A 17,350-nucleotide genomic window follows, 5' to 3' on the forward strand; every position below is an offset into this window, starting at 1 on the left:
ATGAATTCTAAAAGTGTTATATCTTAAACAATGCAGGTAATGATATGCTATGGGAAACAACAGTAAAAATGTCAAAAGTTTCCATAGTGATAATGATACTAGTATCAAAGATTCATGTGAACTGTTTGAATAAGATGATTTTATGGAAGAAGTCTGAAAGTGGAAAAAAACAATATTTCTAAACTAACATTATTTATCTAATAAAATATTTAAAAATATATTTATAACTAAGTTAATGAATTAAAATGTAAGTAGACATTTGACTATTCCATCCATATCCCCAAAAGCTTAAATATTAAAAGTTATTAGAAATAATTTCTGAGATCTTCTCATTAAGAAAGTGGGAGGATTATCTTATACATTGGGATGCCCTATGTTCAAGAACATATAGTAGTAATTCACATGCTTGATTTGGTTCAAGATGAAAAAAATGGAATTTTTAATGCAGTTCATTTATGAAGCTGGAATAAACATGTCAAAATGTGACAGAGCACAAGTAAAGAACACAATAGATTAACTGCATTATGAATATAGATATGAAAATCATAAATATTAGTAACCATATACAACAGCATATTAAAAGAATCACTCTTCAAAAGCCAATTGTTTATTAAAGAATAATAAGAATGATTTAATATTAGTAAACCTGTTAATATAATCCTTGACCTTAATGGATCAGTGGAGAAAACATGTTTGATTTTCCCCAATAGCTACCAAAAAAAGTTTGGATAAAATTTGGCATCTATTCCTCACAAAAGTTTACAAAACTAGGGATAGAATATTTCCCATTAAGATCAGGAACAAAACAAATTATGACTATTAAAAAGGACCAAATCCAAGTTTTGTGAGTCCTGGGGTTTATACAGTTGATCCTTGAACAATGTGGACGTTAGGGATGCTGACTCTTTCCCCCTACTCAAAAATCTATATATAACTTTTTTTAAAGTAAGCTCTGCATCCAGCATGGGGCACAAACTCATGGCCCTGAGATCAAGAGTCACATGCACCACTGACTGAGCCAGCCAGGCATCTCAAAATTCTATATATAACTTTTGATTTCTCTAATACTTAACTACTAAGAGCCTACTGTAGACTGGAAGTCTTACTGATAACATAAACAGTCAACTAACATATTTTGTTTGTTATATGTACTATATACTGTGTTCTTACAAAGAAGTAAGCTAGAGAAAAGAAATGTTACTAAGAAATCATAAGGAAGAGAAAATACATTTATAGTACCATATTGTATTTATCAAAAACTCCGTGTATAAGGAGCCCCATGCATTTCAAACCTGTGTTGTTCAAGGGTCAACTGTACAGGTTGGGAGGTCCTCTTTTATTTTCTTTTTTCTTTCTTTATTATTGTTATTTAATCCCAGTATAGTTAACATACAGTGTTATATTAGTTTCAGGTGATTCAACAAATCTATGTATTACTCAGTGCTTATCATGGCAAGTGCACTCTTTAATCCCCATCCGCTATTTCACCCATCCCCTCACCCACCTCCTCTCTGGTGACCATCAGTTTGTTCTCTATAGTTAAGGGTATGTTTCTTGGTTTGTCTCTTTTTTTTCTTTGTTCATTTGTTTTGTTTCTTAAATCCACATATGGGTAAGATCATATGGTATTTGGGGAGGTCCTCTTTTAACAAAACAAAGAATACAGGATTTTCTGGGCCCCTCTCAAGCCTCACAAAAGGGCCTATGCAAAAAAGGAGCTTTGAAGCTTAAGCTTCTCCCTTTTTTATTATTATTTTTCCCTATCATGGTAAGTCTACATTTGTATGGCTATTAGAACTTAATATTTTGTTATAGATGTTCAAGCCAATGTAATAAGAAATGACATAGAAAATAAAGGTACAAGAGGTATCATTACTAGAAAAGAGAAAATAAAATTGTCCTTTTAAAAATTGATAGGATTAAGTGTTCAGAAACATCGATTGTAGAGCTAATAGTAGTATCTATTTAATAGTATTGTCAGAATTCAATAATCCACATAAAGGGCCTAGATGGGCACCCGACCTATAATAAGCTCTTAATAAATGTTAGCCCATTAAATATTCCTGCCTGCCAAAGAAGCTAATTTTCTAATTCACTGATTTCTCAGTTTAATCTTTGCTAATTTTAGTCTTCAGCTTTACTTAGACTGTTCTGAGGTTTTATTTTTAACTTCTTAAATTGAACGCTTAGTTCATCTAAAGCTACAAGGATTTGACATATTTTATTTGCATTTATTTTCCTAGATGTCTATAATTAGAATTTTGATTTTCTTTTTGACCCCAAAGTTATTGAAGATTCTTTAAGTATAGTAATTAAAACAAACGTTTAAAAAAAATTTAGAGATGATTCTATCTTTTAAAACATCTGCAAGGGGTGCCTGGGTGGCTCATGTTGGGAGGGCATGTGACTCTTTATCTTGGGGTCATGAGTTTGAGCCCCACACTTGGTGTAGAGATTGCTAAAAGAATAAATAAACTTAAAAAAATTACATATGTGAGCAGTTTTATTAACGTTAGATAGTGTTACCTGGTAACGATTTCATGCCTCCTGAGTTAGGTGAGGATTCAGAGTGCCTTTTCTGTCCTGAACATTTTCCAGCTCTTTGGTGGAAACGAAGACTGCTGAATTCTTTTTGATTTACATTAGGATCGGAAGCACAAAATAAATCCAAACTGGGGACAGATGGTAATTCTTTCCAGAAGGTCTTTTTAGTCCCAGCATTTGAACTTTCACATATGAAGCCTTCTAACTCATCCGATAGACATTTTTGCTGATTAGTGATTAAATTATCTTTCTGAGAGTACCATTTGTCACATGTAGTCTCCCCTGCATCATATTCTAAGTTGAATGAGTGATTCTGCTGTTCCCATACATTTTTCTTAAAGTTCCAGGGAAGAGGAGATGGGGAGCCTTCTAGTGAAAAGTTAGGGGCAGACACTTCTATATTTATAGGTCCTTTTGCATCATGTGTTCCTTTTTTCTTGTAATTTATAAAATTAGGGGCAACTCTCTTCTGAGTGTCAATTGGTGATATTATGTTTTCACAGTTCATTTGTGTTAGATCCAAATAAAAGACATCTGACTCTGAATCATTTTGGTTTTGAAAGGAGTTACCAGCCACATTCCTTGATTCTGTATTAATCAGGAAAGGGTTATGCACTATGTTAGGGTTACAACTGGAGTCCTTCCAGTGGCTGGCCTGATTATAAGAAGTCACAGGTGGTAAAATGCATGGCATTTCTCTTAGTTCCATAAGGGAAGAGTTATAGTTTAAAGTGCTGTTTGTGTCTCCATGCACTGTCTCTCCTATGTCTGAATAGTGGTAATACTCATTATGTTCTTGAAAGACAGAGTTTGAAGAGTCACAAGCTGAGTTCTGGGAGGTAAAGGTACTAGTCTGATTCCCATTTTCCTGAGGTGATGGACTTTGAGATGAGTTTGTTATGGAAGAAGAACTAATCTTGAATAAGGAAGTGATGCTACAAAAATGCTAAAAAATTTTAAAAATTAATATAATACAAATACAATATAAACATCAGTCAAGTAATATAAATAAATATATACATCAGTCAAGTAAAGATAAATAACAATGCTTATATATATATGTAAAGAAAGCAAAATATAAATAAGTAGGGTATTATAGTGATCCATGTCATAAGAACATAACATAATTAGGCTCCATTAAAAGAAAAATTTATTATAATTAGAAAACCCATTTTCTAATCACTTGTAATAGAATTTTTAGTTACACAAGTTATACATGAATACCATCTGCTTGATAAAAATTTAAAATTTTTACCAATAAGGCTAAAGTTTTCTTTACTACTGTAATGAAGGACATCAGGATTGTAAGCACATATGAATAGAGTGTGTGATCACGTACTTGTGGACACGATAACATGTCAAAATAATTTAAAGTGTGATAAACTGACTGTACTGAATTATCTGTATAAGAGCTTTAAAATGTATAATGTGATTGACAGCCAATGAGAATTCTATTTGAAATTTAGTTCAACTAAATTATTTCTTTGCTACATGAAGTCCCAAACAATTAAATTTGGATACCTTCCTTTTGAAAACCGCTATGGTAAGAATCAGTACTCAAATGGAAAGGAAATAAACTCATATAAGATGATGGAATTCAAATAACTAACCTTTAACACTTTTTCTGGAACTTCAGGTAAAAGCTCCTGAAGTTGACACAGAGTTGCTAATAATATCCAGTGCAGTGAAGGTCCTTTGTTTAACATGAGCTGAGCCACCAATGGGTTAATACATGGAAAATCAAGTAAGTACATTTCTTCCTAGAAAAGAGTTTAAAGGAATAATCAGCCACCTTTGAAAATCTAGCAGTTTAAAATTTTTGTCATTGCATCTATCACTCAATTTGAGATGCTTGGGGAAAAGTATGGCTAGTAGGGAAAGGAACTTCTTTGGCAGTTAAGATTCATATGCTCTCAGAATTGAGAAAGATCTTAAAGTTCATTCATTTTAATCACTCATCCAAAAAAATTTCTTACAGTTCATCCCCTTTGAATGATAATTGTTTCACCTAATGGTAGATTTTCTAATGAGAAACATTTTAGGGGACTTTTATACCTCAAGTTTTCTTTAGCTCTCTCTTTGTAGGCCATATACTACTTTCACTATTTGATTAAGATGAACCACGTTTATGATAAACCATGTTTATGATACTTTCAGGAAAGCCTTGCTGTGAAGAGTGTAGGAAGAACTTCTGTCGGCCAGAACTGACCTTGATGGTCTAAAAATGTGTGTTTTCAGAAAGATCTCACGCAAGTCTAGGAATATAGCAGCCATGTTTTACTATTACTATATTTCCTTTTCTTTCTGGGTTACACTGGCTTTTTGCACCCTCTTTGATTTTACCAAATAACAGACATGTGAGTAGATTAGACATAACTTGGTAAGATGGAAACTGCACATACATACATACATCCCATAATTAATTAATTATACCCATATTTGCCAATAGTATTATGTTCTGTTTAGGCATATAAAAATTCTGTAATGTAATATATATGAATATATGAATGATGAATGTATATGAATACGTTAATATTTTATTTAACTTATTTGCTTTATAATTTTATTTTTTAAATTGTTAAAATAGTCACATGGTTCAAAATTCAAAAGGTACTAAAAGTTATGCAGTAAAAACTCTCATCCTCACCCCATTATCCCAGTTCTCCTCTCTGGAGATAACTAATGTTATCATTTCTTGGTATCCTTCCACAGATGTTTTATTCATTTACAAACACATATAAATATTAATTTCCCCTTGTTTTACACAAGTGGTAGATTACAAGCTCTATGCTGCAACTTCATTTTTCATGTAATATATCTTAAAGATCATTCCATGTTAGTATGTAAAAAGCTTCATTATTCCTTTTTTATGTTTTCATGATTTGAATATATAAAAAAAATAAAGGTAACAGAGATACTCGGTTGGTATGAGAACTTGGAAATATTTATGCTTAAACAAAAGGAATTTCTAAAAATTTACTATTCAGTCTTACAAATATTTTACGATTCTACTTTCAGCTTCAATTATGTAACTGGCAAAATGGAATGGTGGAATTTTGCTAGTCTCATATTTACTACTCTTAAATGTTTAAATTTAGGAACTAGAAAACAGTTATGTTTTGAAAATATTAGGCACTGAAGTCATTATATCACCCTATAATACACTTGATTGATAGTTCATTATAAAAGATCTCATTAAAGTACTTCTGTGAAGTTGAAAAATACACGATTCTGGAAAATGATCTAAATAAATGTTGTACATTATGTTTACTGCTATATATGCTCATGCAAACATTATAGGACAAAAATATGCTACCAAAAAGAGAACTCAAGTACATGTATTTATATTTGCTTTGCAAATATCTAATTTACATATTTAGGAAATGAACCTTAGATGGTGAAACGTCAAGCCAAGATTTATCCAACCATTCATGAGGATCTCTCTTCGAGGTCATTAAATTGTGATCAGCAATTTGCCGAATTATCAGTGCAGCCTCTTCCACTCCTGGGGCAATTATAAGCTAAAATATATTTTTTATATGTTAGATTATAGAAAATTTTAGGAAGCAAAATATATCATTCAAGAATTATTTGTAATTAGAAGAAAAAAACCCCAGCAGATTTTAATCTTTGAATACAATTTTAGATATAATTTATTAAAATGTCTATGTGAAATCCAGCATATTTTATTTGTGAGGATAAGCAATTTTCTTTCCTTCTTTAAATATGATATCCTTATAGTTTTCCAATTTTTGGAGCTAAATTTCTTCACTTCCATTTTGTATTTATTAATAAATTTATTTGCAATTTGGATGTCAATAATATTTAATATTTTGGTTTTTTCCAAATTAATAGTTCTCAAAAATAAGAATTTAAGGGGAGACTGGGTGGCTCTGTCGGTTAGGCGTTTGCCTTTGGCTCAGGTCATGATCCCGGGGTCCTGGGATCGAATTGGGGATTGGGCTCCCTGATCCATGGGGAGCCTGCTTTTCCCTCTCCCTCTGCCTGCTGCTCCCCTTGCTTGTGCTAACGCACTCTCTCTGTCAAATAAATAAATACAATCTTTTTAAAAAAGTAAGAATTTAAAAAACATAGTGTAAGATTTTTCAAAACAACATTTAAAGATAAAGGATATTTACAGATGAATTTGACTGTATTCAAAAAGAAAAAAGTTGGGTTTTTTAAAGATTTTATTTATTTATTTGACAGAGAGAGAGCACCAGCAGGGTGAGGGAGAAGGAGAAGGGAGCCCACTGCGGGGCTTTATCCCAGGACCCTGGGATCATGACCTGAGCTGAAGGCAGACGCTTAACCAACTGAGCCATCCAGACACCTGCAAAAAGAAAAAAAGTTTTAATTTAGAATATTTTGGGAATTGTTCATACCATATTGGCTTATGTGTGTGTTAAACTTAACTCTAAAAAAAGTTTCTTAGTATCTCCTACTTCCTGTCACTTGTGTTTTCCTCCATGCCCTTCTCTCTTTCGAAATGCCAGCCTTTTTCTTCTGCTTTCAGTTCTATTTTTATCTTCTTCATCTTTTAGATTCAGTTGAAGGAAATATAGTCCATGGGTTAGCAGGGTTTTTTTTTTTTTTTAAAGATATATTTATGTATTTTAGAGAGAGAAGGGGGTGGGGAAGAGGCAGAGGGAGAGGGAGAGAGAGTCCTAAGCAGACTCCGTGCTAAGTGAGGAGCCCGACGGGGGGGGGGGGGTTCAATCTCAAGACCCTGAGATCAGGAGTGGAGCCCAAACCAAGAGTCAGTGGTGCAACCAACTGCACCACCCAGGCACCCCAGTCCATGGGTTAGCAGTTTAATGTGAATAGGGAACACTGCCTTAAACAATCATATCTTAGAAATATAAACATCCTGTCCTGTAGTGAAAATTCAAGAAACAAAGACTGTACAAACCTCATAAATAATTATGACAATTTTTTTCTCTCACAGGGTAACAAATGCAAACCTATTAGTACATACCTGGGGAGTACATGTATTCTAAAGAAAGATTTTCTTTAAATTATATTAAATATGCACAAATTTCTTTCTTTCTTTCTTTCTTTCTTTCTTTCTTTCTTTCTTTCTTTCTTTTTTTTTTTTTTTGAGAGAGAGCAAGCACTGTGGGGGGAGGGGCAGAGTGAGAGGGAAAGAGAGAATCTTAAGCAGGCTCCATCCCCAGTGGAGTGGGGAGCCTGACTAGGGCTCAACTCAGACTCAATCTGACGACCCTGAGATCATGACCTGAGCTGAAATCAAGTCAGTTGCTTAACTGACTGAGTCACCCAGGCACCCCAAATATGTATAGAGTGCACAGAAATAACAGTTTGATTCCAAATTAGTTTTATTGCAGTTTTGGATGTTTTAAGAAGATCTGACACTTCTATTTAAATATAAAAAGGCAAAATTTTATGGTGATGGTAATGAATATTACCTTAATTTATCAGGACAAGGATTCTGGAGCTCATGGCTAGACTATGGGAGATTCAGGAACCTCCTAACATTATTTTCAAAATTTTGCATATATGTTTATCTATGCATTTTTCTGCAAAAGGAGTTCATAAAAAATTTATAGAACTTTTTTTGACATTAGAATAAAATATAGCATAATGCTACTAGCAGTATTTTCTTTTAGTTTAAGAAAATGTACTTAAACTTCCTAATGCTTCCTTTATGGCTAGACTCTTCAGATGCCTGAAAAAAATTTTTTTAAATCCATACAGGCCCAAAGCCTTATTACTAAAAATGGTAAAGTAAAGCAAAAATATACTCTAAAATAATATGAGTCTAGGGAACCTCCTTTAAGGTGGTAATGTCATCAAGTCAGAAGAATAGGAGGCTTGAGTACTGGTGACATATTGATAATAGAGCAAATTGGTATTTGTTTCTCAAATTCTATGGAAAAACTGACCTACTTTTAAGATTATTATGTATAACTTGAAAAGCTTTTGGAATAGTTTGATCCAGGTGGGAGCAGACTTTTGTTTGGAATGGATTATGCCTGGGCATACTTCCTGTGTCATCCCTAAATGCCTTCTTTGGAACATGTCCTCTATGGGCCGTATCACTGTACCTGAATATAGAATTGCTCACTGGTATCATATAACCCATGTATAGAGGAGTAAAATGATTCTTTGAAGTATATTTTGCATTTAACTGCTTACCATTACCTGAAAAGAGGCTGGTTAAGTGGTGAAACCATGCTTGAATGGGTAAAGGGAAAAAACTTATATTTGCCATTCATTGATAACTTTTCTAAGAATTTTATTTCAATGTTTAATATGTATCACAGGCTCAAAGTGATCAGGATTCTACTTCAAATAGATCATTTGTTAATTTTCTTAACAGGTTGTGCTTTGATTTAATTCTATTCAGTAGATGTTTGTTGAACATTTTTACTGTGTACAAAGCACTGTGCTGGATGCTATACATTTTTTCAAAGAAAAAGGGTCTGCTTCTTACCCTCCAGGGGGGAAGGTATATGAATGACTATGTCATGCTACAATAAAGGTATGAAGTGCTCTTGGGAGAATGGGAGGAGAGGTTTATCCTGAGAGAGCATACTTGGGGCACATTTCTTAAAGGAGATAGTGTTTGAGTGGGGCAACAAAAGAGAACTCTAAAGGCTAGCAGTAAGAGGAAGAGGGAAACAGGCTGGGATGACATGTTTGTGCATGGGCTGAACTGTGATAGTGTGAACATATTCAGGAAACGGTGAGTAGAATGATGCTAAAAGAAGAATTACTAGCGGCCAAATCATGAAGTTTGAATCCAGCTAAGTTTGATCTCTATTTTGAACCAAGTAGGAAGCTACGGAAGGTCTTTTGAGCAAGAAAATTCAGTTTAACAACACGTATTTATCAAGAGCCTACTACATACTTGGTACTGTGCTGGGTGCCAGGAATATGAAGACAAACATGTTTCCTTTCTTTCAGGGGCTTAGAGTTCAGGAAGTGAAATGTTCAGAGCTGTATTTCAGAAATGTAATTGATGTCAATGTATATTATGCATCAAAGGAGGATGACTAGAAATAAGTAGATTAGTCAGAAGTTGCTTTAAAACTCCAAAAGAGAGGTGAAGGCCTGAATTTGGGAAAAAGCAGTGGGAGGAGAATGGAGAGACGTATTCTGGAGACACTGCAGCTACTGATTAGGTTACAGTAGGAATCCCATAAACTAAGTGTGGGGAGGATGAGAAGTTGTGTTTTGGACATGCAGAGTTTGAGGCACCTGTGGGATATTCATGTGGAGATTCCCAGTACAATGCTAGAATATCGGTGCAGATCTTAAGAAAAGCCAGGAAAATTTTAAGGATTGTACTCAGAAATGAAAGCTAAATTTGTGGGAATTCTGAATTTATTAAGGAAAGAGTACAGTGGTAACAGAAGAGGACTGAGCCCTGAATTTGGGGGCATGTCTAAATTTCATAGTGGGACATGGAAAAAAGAACCAAGAAAGGACACTGGTTAGAGATCACTACAGCAGATAAAAAGAGTATATGTTCCTTAAGTGAACATTTTTCATCAATGGGTATTTACTTTTATTCATATCCTGCCAAGAGGTAATTAAGAGATAAAATATGACTATAAATTTATAAAAGGCGTTTAATTTTTCTTAAAATTTATTTATTTATTTGAGAGAGAGAGCACAAGCAGGGGGAGCAGGAGAGGGAGAGGGAGAAGCAGACTTCATCCCAGGATCCCCCAGATCATGACCGGAGCCAAAGGCAGATGCTCAATCAACAGAGACACCCAGGTGCCCCAAGGCACCCTTCTTTTAGAACAGAAGTTTAAGTGGAAAGAATATTTATTAATTTGAAAACTGTACTTTAAAGGCTTTTAAGCATTTTTTAGTTTACTAATTTAATGTTTCTTTGCAGTGGGCACCTGAGTTTAATTTTGCTTAATGAAAAATACAAACAAACATTTAAGAAAAGAATACCTTTATATCCAGTTCTTCTGATTTTAGCCCAAATGTTACCAAAGCTGCATAAATCAATGCTAGATGATGAAGTGTTTTTTCTGTAAGATGGTACCTAAAAAAAAAATTATATTACTATACTTGTACTCATTTGATACCTATTAGAAGATCATTTCATTTTCCACATTTCATGTTATGAGAATAATCTGGCTAAGATAAAGCTGTGTGACAGACTCAAAACTCTTTTAAGAAGATGGTCCCCCCCCCCCCTCCATTCTTTAACAATCCAGTTGCATCTAGGGGATGCTGAGAGTGTGTTTGAGGGGAGAGCCCTTACCGGCTCCAGGGATGGCTATCTGACTGACACCAACTAAAATACTCTATACCCCTGGCCAAAGTAACAGGTTCAGATATGAACATGTGACCAGAGCTAGGATAACTAGAATCCTCCCTGGGTCTTTTTCTTGAACTGTTAGAAAAAACACTTCTTAAAAAATAATCATTACGTGATGTGATAGAGCTGTTAGCTAATATATATTGCAATATATAAATATATCAAATCAGCATGTTGTAGACTTTAAACTTACACAATCTGGTATGTCAATTATATCTCAATTAAAAGAACGCATTTCCCCCCCTATGGCTATTAAGGAGATCAGATGTGAGTCTTGAGCTATGGGTAGATATTTCTACTGCCTTTATCCACACTAAGTACCCTAAGCCCCCAAAAGGAAATTTATTGGCTCATATTAGTAGGAAGTCCAGGAGAAGACATTATTAGATCCAGGGACTCAAACTATGTCATTGAGACAAGGGCTCTCTTAATTTCTTGGCTCTCCTTTCTCTTGCTAGTTTTTTTCTCAGGCAAGCTTTTTCCATAAGAGTGGCTGACAAGAGCGGTTTACTGTGCCTAAACTGTTTGTACAAACAATGTGGTTTCTGCTGAACACCTGCTTTTTTTCTTGGGAGTCTAGAATTTTGCTATGTGCTAGGCAGAGGGTGCCTATATGACCAGTCCTTAGTGAAAGCCCTGGGCATTGAGTCTCTAGAGAGTTTCCCTGGTACACAACATTTTACAACATTTACAACTCTTTCCTGTGGAAATTAAGCACATTCTGTGTGATTCTACTAGGAGGAGATTCCTGGAAGCTTCCTTCTAGCTTCCTCTGGATTTTGTTCCATGTACCTTTTCCCTTTGCTGATTTTGCTTGGTAAGCATTTACTATAATAAATCATAGTCATGATTACAAGTACATGCCGAGTCCAGTGAATCCTCTTATCAAATCATCAAACTTGGGGGTAGTCTTAGGGATTCCTTTTTTTTTTTTTTTTAAAGATTTTATTTATTTATGTGACAGAGAGACAGCCAGCGAGAGAGGGAACACAGCAGGGGGAGTGGGAGAGGAAGAAGCAGGCTCCTAGCAGAGGACCCCGATGGGGGACTCGATCCCGGTACGCCGGGATCACGTCCTGAGCCGAAGGCAGACGCTTTAACGACTGCGCTACTCAGGCGCCCCAGTCTTAGGGATTCCTAATACATTTTCTTAAACAGGAACTAATGGCATGAACTACTGAGGTAATTCAAGCAATTTTATTTTGTATGTTGAATTTTCCTCATTTGGTCAGTTGATTAAGATACTTCTTAAATGTTTCATACATCTAAAAATATAGAACTGAGATACCTAGAAGTCTGAAAATAACTACATTTTATAATAACATCTTATTGTGAATAAATAACTTCATATCCTGAACATAAAATTATCTCAGACTATTACATAATTGGGGTTTTTTTCCCATGAAAATCTGGGTAAAAATAAGTTTGAATCCCCTCTTTTTTGCTGTATTTCAATTACACCTCTGGAACATAGGTGAATAGCAATCTAAGAACAACTTAAATTTTTTTCCAAAACAGTTTCATCTATAGGATACTTCCAAGATCTTGATAAAGCTTAAATGCTGTACAAGCAAGTTCCAAGCTTAAAATGCTATACAGCCTTTACTAATATTCAAAATGAAGATTTCAGACCTAAATTATTATTTTTATTTTTCAATTTTGGTAGAAAGGAAAAACAAAGTTATATGACTTGCTAGAGGTTGTTGTTAATAGAAAAAGAAATAACCAAGCTGTTTGGACTCTTAAATTTTAACTTATACTTATCCCCACATAATAATAATTGTATACAAAGAGCTTGGTACAGTAGGTAAACAAAAATGGAATCAAAGTGGAAAGTCATCACATATTCAATGTCAAATAAGGAAAGATCTCTATACCTTCTCTAATAACTAAATAATGTATTTTTAAAGATTTTATTTATTTGAGAGAGAGAGAGAGCATGAGCGGGAGGAGGGTCAGAGGGAGAAGTAGACTCCATGCTGAGTAGGGAGCCCGATACAGGGCTCAATCCCAGGACCTCAGGATGGTGACCTGAGCCAAAGGAAGCCAAACTAACCAGACTAAATAATATTTTAAAAACTTCTACTATAAGTGATGTGATACTGTAGAGATTTAAAAAAAAAAAGGAGACTAGTTTGCAATTTAGTGGGAAAGATTCATTCACTTGATCAAGGAATATTTACCAAGCATCTATCATATGAAACAATATGCAGTGCCATGGGGCAAGTACTCCAAAATGATAATACAAAGCAAAATGTGATAAATATCAAAGATGAGGAAAAGATAGCAAGCTAAGGAGTGCAAAGGATGGAGAGGTCACAATTAACTATTTGTGTGCATGAGATGGGGGTATTAAGGAAAGATAGAATAGAAAAAGTGATATTTGGGGGCAGGTTTTGAAAAATAGTCACAATTTCACCAGATCAGTTGTTGGAAATAGAGAATACTGTAGAAAGAGAGAAATGTATCAGCAAAAGTAGAAGTGGGAAAGTAAGGACCATGTTTGTGAACCAATGAGCAATCCTTCTGGCTGAAATGGAAAACAGTGAAAATTAAGCCTGAAAATATAGGTCAGGATTATATTCTGAAGACTTTGAATATTAGGGTGAATAGTATGTATGTATACAGTAGATAATAGGGAAGTCAGTGAAGGCTTTTTATCAGAGTGAAACAGTGAAAGCCTGGTTTTGGGAATATTAATTGAATGTATGAAAGATTATGGAGGGTAACATGGAGAGCCATGAGGTGGGAAAACAGTTGGTAGCCTATTTTAACAGTCCACATAAGATCTGAACTAAGATGTTGGTAATACATGGAGAGAGGGGATAGATTAAAGAGGCTAGTGGTTACATCCATAAGATATGTTTTCTAATTTTGGTGACTAAAAGAAAGGCAATGGTCATAAATAGCCAAAGGGCAGAAAAGAGGAGACACTGTTTTGGAGGAGACAGAGAATATAATGAATTCACCCTGGAAAATGTTAAGTTTGAGAGCCTATAAAATATCAGGGTGGAAATATGTAATAGAAAATTAGAAATACATGTCAGGAATTTCAAAGAGAGACTGAAGCTGCAGATATAAATATAAAATTATAGGTAGAAAGATGCTGATCGAAGCGATGGCAGTGGGTAAGGTTTCTAATGGATTGAATAGAAGAAAGAGAATTGAGATGTATCTGGAGACTGGGACAAGGAAGAAGAGGTAAAGACAGAGAAAGAGTAGTAGAGAGAAGATCAAAACTGTGAAGTGTCATGGGACTGAAGAGCTTCAAGTAAGGAAGCACTGATAACGTCTTCAATACTTCAGAGCAGAGAAAGATAAAAATACTTTTGGAGGTGGAAGTGATCCTGAGAGAAAGATTAGTACAGGCGTAGGAAGAAAAGTCAGACTGCAGAGAATTAAAAAAGGAGGTGGAAGCTGTGGGTTCATAAAATTTTGAGATGAAGGGAAGAAGGGGCATTTAATGATAACTTGAGCCAGTATGTTGGCATGGATTTTTGGTAATTTTTAAGTTAAGCACATCAATGAAACAAAGAATTGCAAGGTGCTACTTAGTTGGTAAATTTAATGAGCTTTTAGAGAGAAATGATATAAGAATGGCATCTTTTAACAGACAATTCCAGAACTAAAAAGTAATAAAAAGTGAAACACATAAAGCAGCGACTCTTAGTGAACTAGAGGAGATTGATTTGCACAGAATGTCCAGCAGAAATACGTCATCTCCAAAATTCTGATTTGTTTTCCTATGGGCATGATTCCACCTCGAAGATCCCTGACTCAAAGCAAACTAGATGAGCAAATGGAAAATTTGCATAGCTACTTTTATTCAAGGAAGAGGACCAAATAACTTAAGAAATATAAACGTGACTTTGGATGAAGAAATGTTTACTTACTCTGAGTTTAATGTTTTTTTGGTATATAAGATTATCCAACAGTAGCTGTATTGGAATGATAATGCCATCAGTCTCATAATGATATTGTCTGATGCCTTCTCACAATTCAATTCTTCTAGGTCCTACCAGAAAATAAATACAATAAAAAGATTCACTAGGTTGAATAGTTGTTATGAAATTATTAACATATTTCAATATTCTATTTTATATATATCATATATATATGATATATATCAACTTGAGAAGAGTTATGGGTATGGGCTTCCATTTTGTGGAAAAATTAAAATCGCACTGGAAGTAGTAGGGGAAAAGCTATAGTAGATGTCAATCAGCAAATGATAGCTTCAGCAAGGAAGGCTCATGAATCTCCCAAAGTCCTAGATATGAAGAAAGCAGCCTATATGCTGCCCCTATTTGGGGAAAGTCCTTTGTAGACAGGGATTTGGCTACTCATAAAATATGTTTAAAAACTCATGGGATAATCTGCGCTGAATGCTTATTTAAGGAAGATGATAAAGAAGCCATCATGGACTTCAGGAATTGCTCTCTAATGGTCTAGGATCCTCTTTTTCCTTTAATGCAATTAATTTTTTTTTCAAAGTTACATTCTATTTTATTTTATTTTATTTTATTTTATTTTATTTTATTTTAGAGAAAAAGCATGCACAAGTGGGGTTGGCTGGGGCAGAGGGAGAGGGAAACAGAGAATCTTAGAGAATCTTAAGCAGGCTGCACGGAGCTCAACTTGGGTCTACAATTAATTTTTGATAGAATGAATGATTCAGGAAGTGTCTTACTCTAACAAGTTATGTAACTATGAATTAAAATTAAAAGTTTCCCAAATGGTATTTCTCCCTAAATAATTGTTTTTTTTTTTTTTTAAAACTTTAGGGGTGTCTGGGTGGCTTAGCCAGTTAAGCATCTGCCCTTGGCTTAGGTCATGATCCCAGGGTCCTGGGATAGGGCCCCAGATCGGGATCCCTGCTCAGCCGGGCACCTGCTTCTCCCTCTCCCTCTGCCACTTCCCCTGCTTGTGCTCTCTCTCTCAAATAAATAAAAAAAAATCTTTTAAAAAAGCTTTAAATATGTAAGACATGGTAGCTCTTAAGAAACCTTTAAACAGAGCTTTGTTTTTCCATTATATAATTCTTAGATTGCTAACATTTGCTCATGATCAGACTTCTACTTTACCATACTTGCCACGAATTTATATTCCATACCATCAAACTTGGTTTCTGCTTCCCACTTCCACCCTGCTGAATTAATTTCATTGTAATTTGTACTCCAATCAAGCAAACATATCAGGGAGATTCAGTCAAGAATTTGTACATCTTAAACAGGCCAATTAATTACGAAGAAATTGAGTCAGTGATAAACAACCTTCCAAATAACAAAACTCCAGGCCCGGACGGTTTTCCTGGGGAATTCTACCAAACATTCAAAGAAGAAATAATAACCTATTCTCCTAAAGCTATTTCAAAAAATAGAAACAGAAGGAAAGCTACCAAACTCATTCTATGAGGCCAATATTACCTTGATCCCCAAACCAGGCAAAGACCCCCTCAAAAAGGAGAATTACAGACCGATTTCCCTAATGAATATGGACGCCAAAATCCTCAACAAGATACTTGCTAATAGAATCCAACAGTACATTAAAAGGATTATCCATCACGATCAAGTGGGATTCATACCTGGGATGCAAGCGTGGTTCAATATTCGCAAATCAATCAGCGTGATACATCATATCAACAAGAAAAGACTCAGGAACCATATGATCCTCTCAATCGATGCCGAAAAAGCATTTGACAAAATACAGCATCCTTTCCTGATTAAAACCCTTCAGAGTGTAGGAATAGAAGGTACATTTCTCAATCTCATAAAAGCCATCTATGAAAAGCCTACTGCAAATATTATTCTCAATGGGGAAAAGCTGGAAGCCTTTCCCTTAAGATCAGGAACTCGACAAGGATGCCCACTCTCGCCACTATTATTCAACATAGTACTAGAAGTCCTTGCAACAGCAATCAGACGACAAAAAGGGATCAAAGGTATTCAAATTGGCAAAGAAGAAGTCAAAATGTCTCTCTTTGCAGATGACATGATACTCTATATGGAAAACCCAAAAGAATCCACTCCCAAACTATTAGAAGTTATAGAGCAATTCAGTAACGTGGCGGGATACAAAATCAATGCTCAGAAATCAGTTGCATTTCTATACACGAATAACGAGACCGAAGAAAGAGAAATTAGGGAATCCATCCCATTTACAATAGCACCAAAAACCATACGTTACCTTGGAATTAACTTAACCAGAGACGTAAAGGACCTATATTCTAGAAACTATAAATCACTCTTGAAAGACATTGAGGAAGACATAAAAAGATGGAAAGATATTCCATGCTCATGGATCGGAAGAATTAACATAGTTAAAATGTCCATGCTACCCAGAGCAATCTACACTTTCAATGCTATCCCGATCAAAACACCGAGGACATTTTTCAAAGAACTGGAACAAACAGTCCTTAAATTTGTATGGAAACAGAAAAGGCCCCGAATCTCCAAGGAACTGTTGAAAAGGAAAAACAAAGCTGGGGGCATCACAATG

At 34.9% G+C, this 17,350-nt stretch overlaps 1 protein-coding gene across 1 annotated transcript in view; it reads right to left on the reverse strand.

Annotated features, from left to right (window-relative positions):
• The window catches only part of SHOC1 (shortage in chiasmata 1), a 77,927-nt gene that overhangs the window by 778 nt on the left and 59,799 nt on the right, over positions 1-17,350 (reverse strand). The window contains exons 22-26 of the mRNA XM_026506015.2: positions 14,746-14,867; positions 10,480-10,573; positions 5,934-6,065; positions 4,155-4,304; positions 2,527-3,490 (exon numbers count right to left, since the gene is read on the reverse strand). Coding sequence (XP_026361800.2) covers positions 2,527-3,490; positions 4,155-4,304; positions 5,934-6,065; positions 10,480-10,573; positions 14,746-14,867 — 1,462 coding nt within the window. The remainder of the gene's footprint in view (positions 1-2,526; positions 3,491-4,154; positions 4,305-5,933; positions 6,066-10,479; positions 10,574-14,745; positions 14,868-17,350) is intronic.

This window comes from Ursus arctos, unplaced genomic scaffold (genome assembly GCF_023065955.2).
Source record: "Ursus arctos isolate Adak ecotype North America unplaced genomic scaffold, UrsArc2.0 scaffold_18, whole genome shotgun sequence".
NCBI lineage: Eukaryota > Metazoa > Chordata > Mammalia > Carnivora > Ursidae > Ursus > Ursus arctos.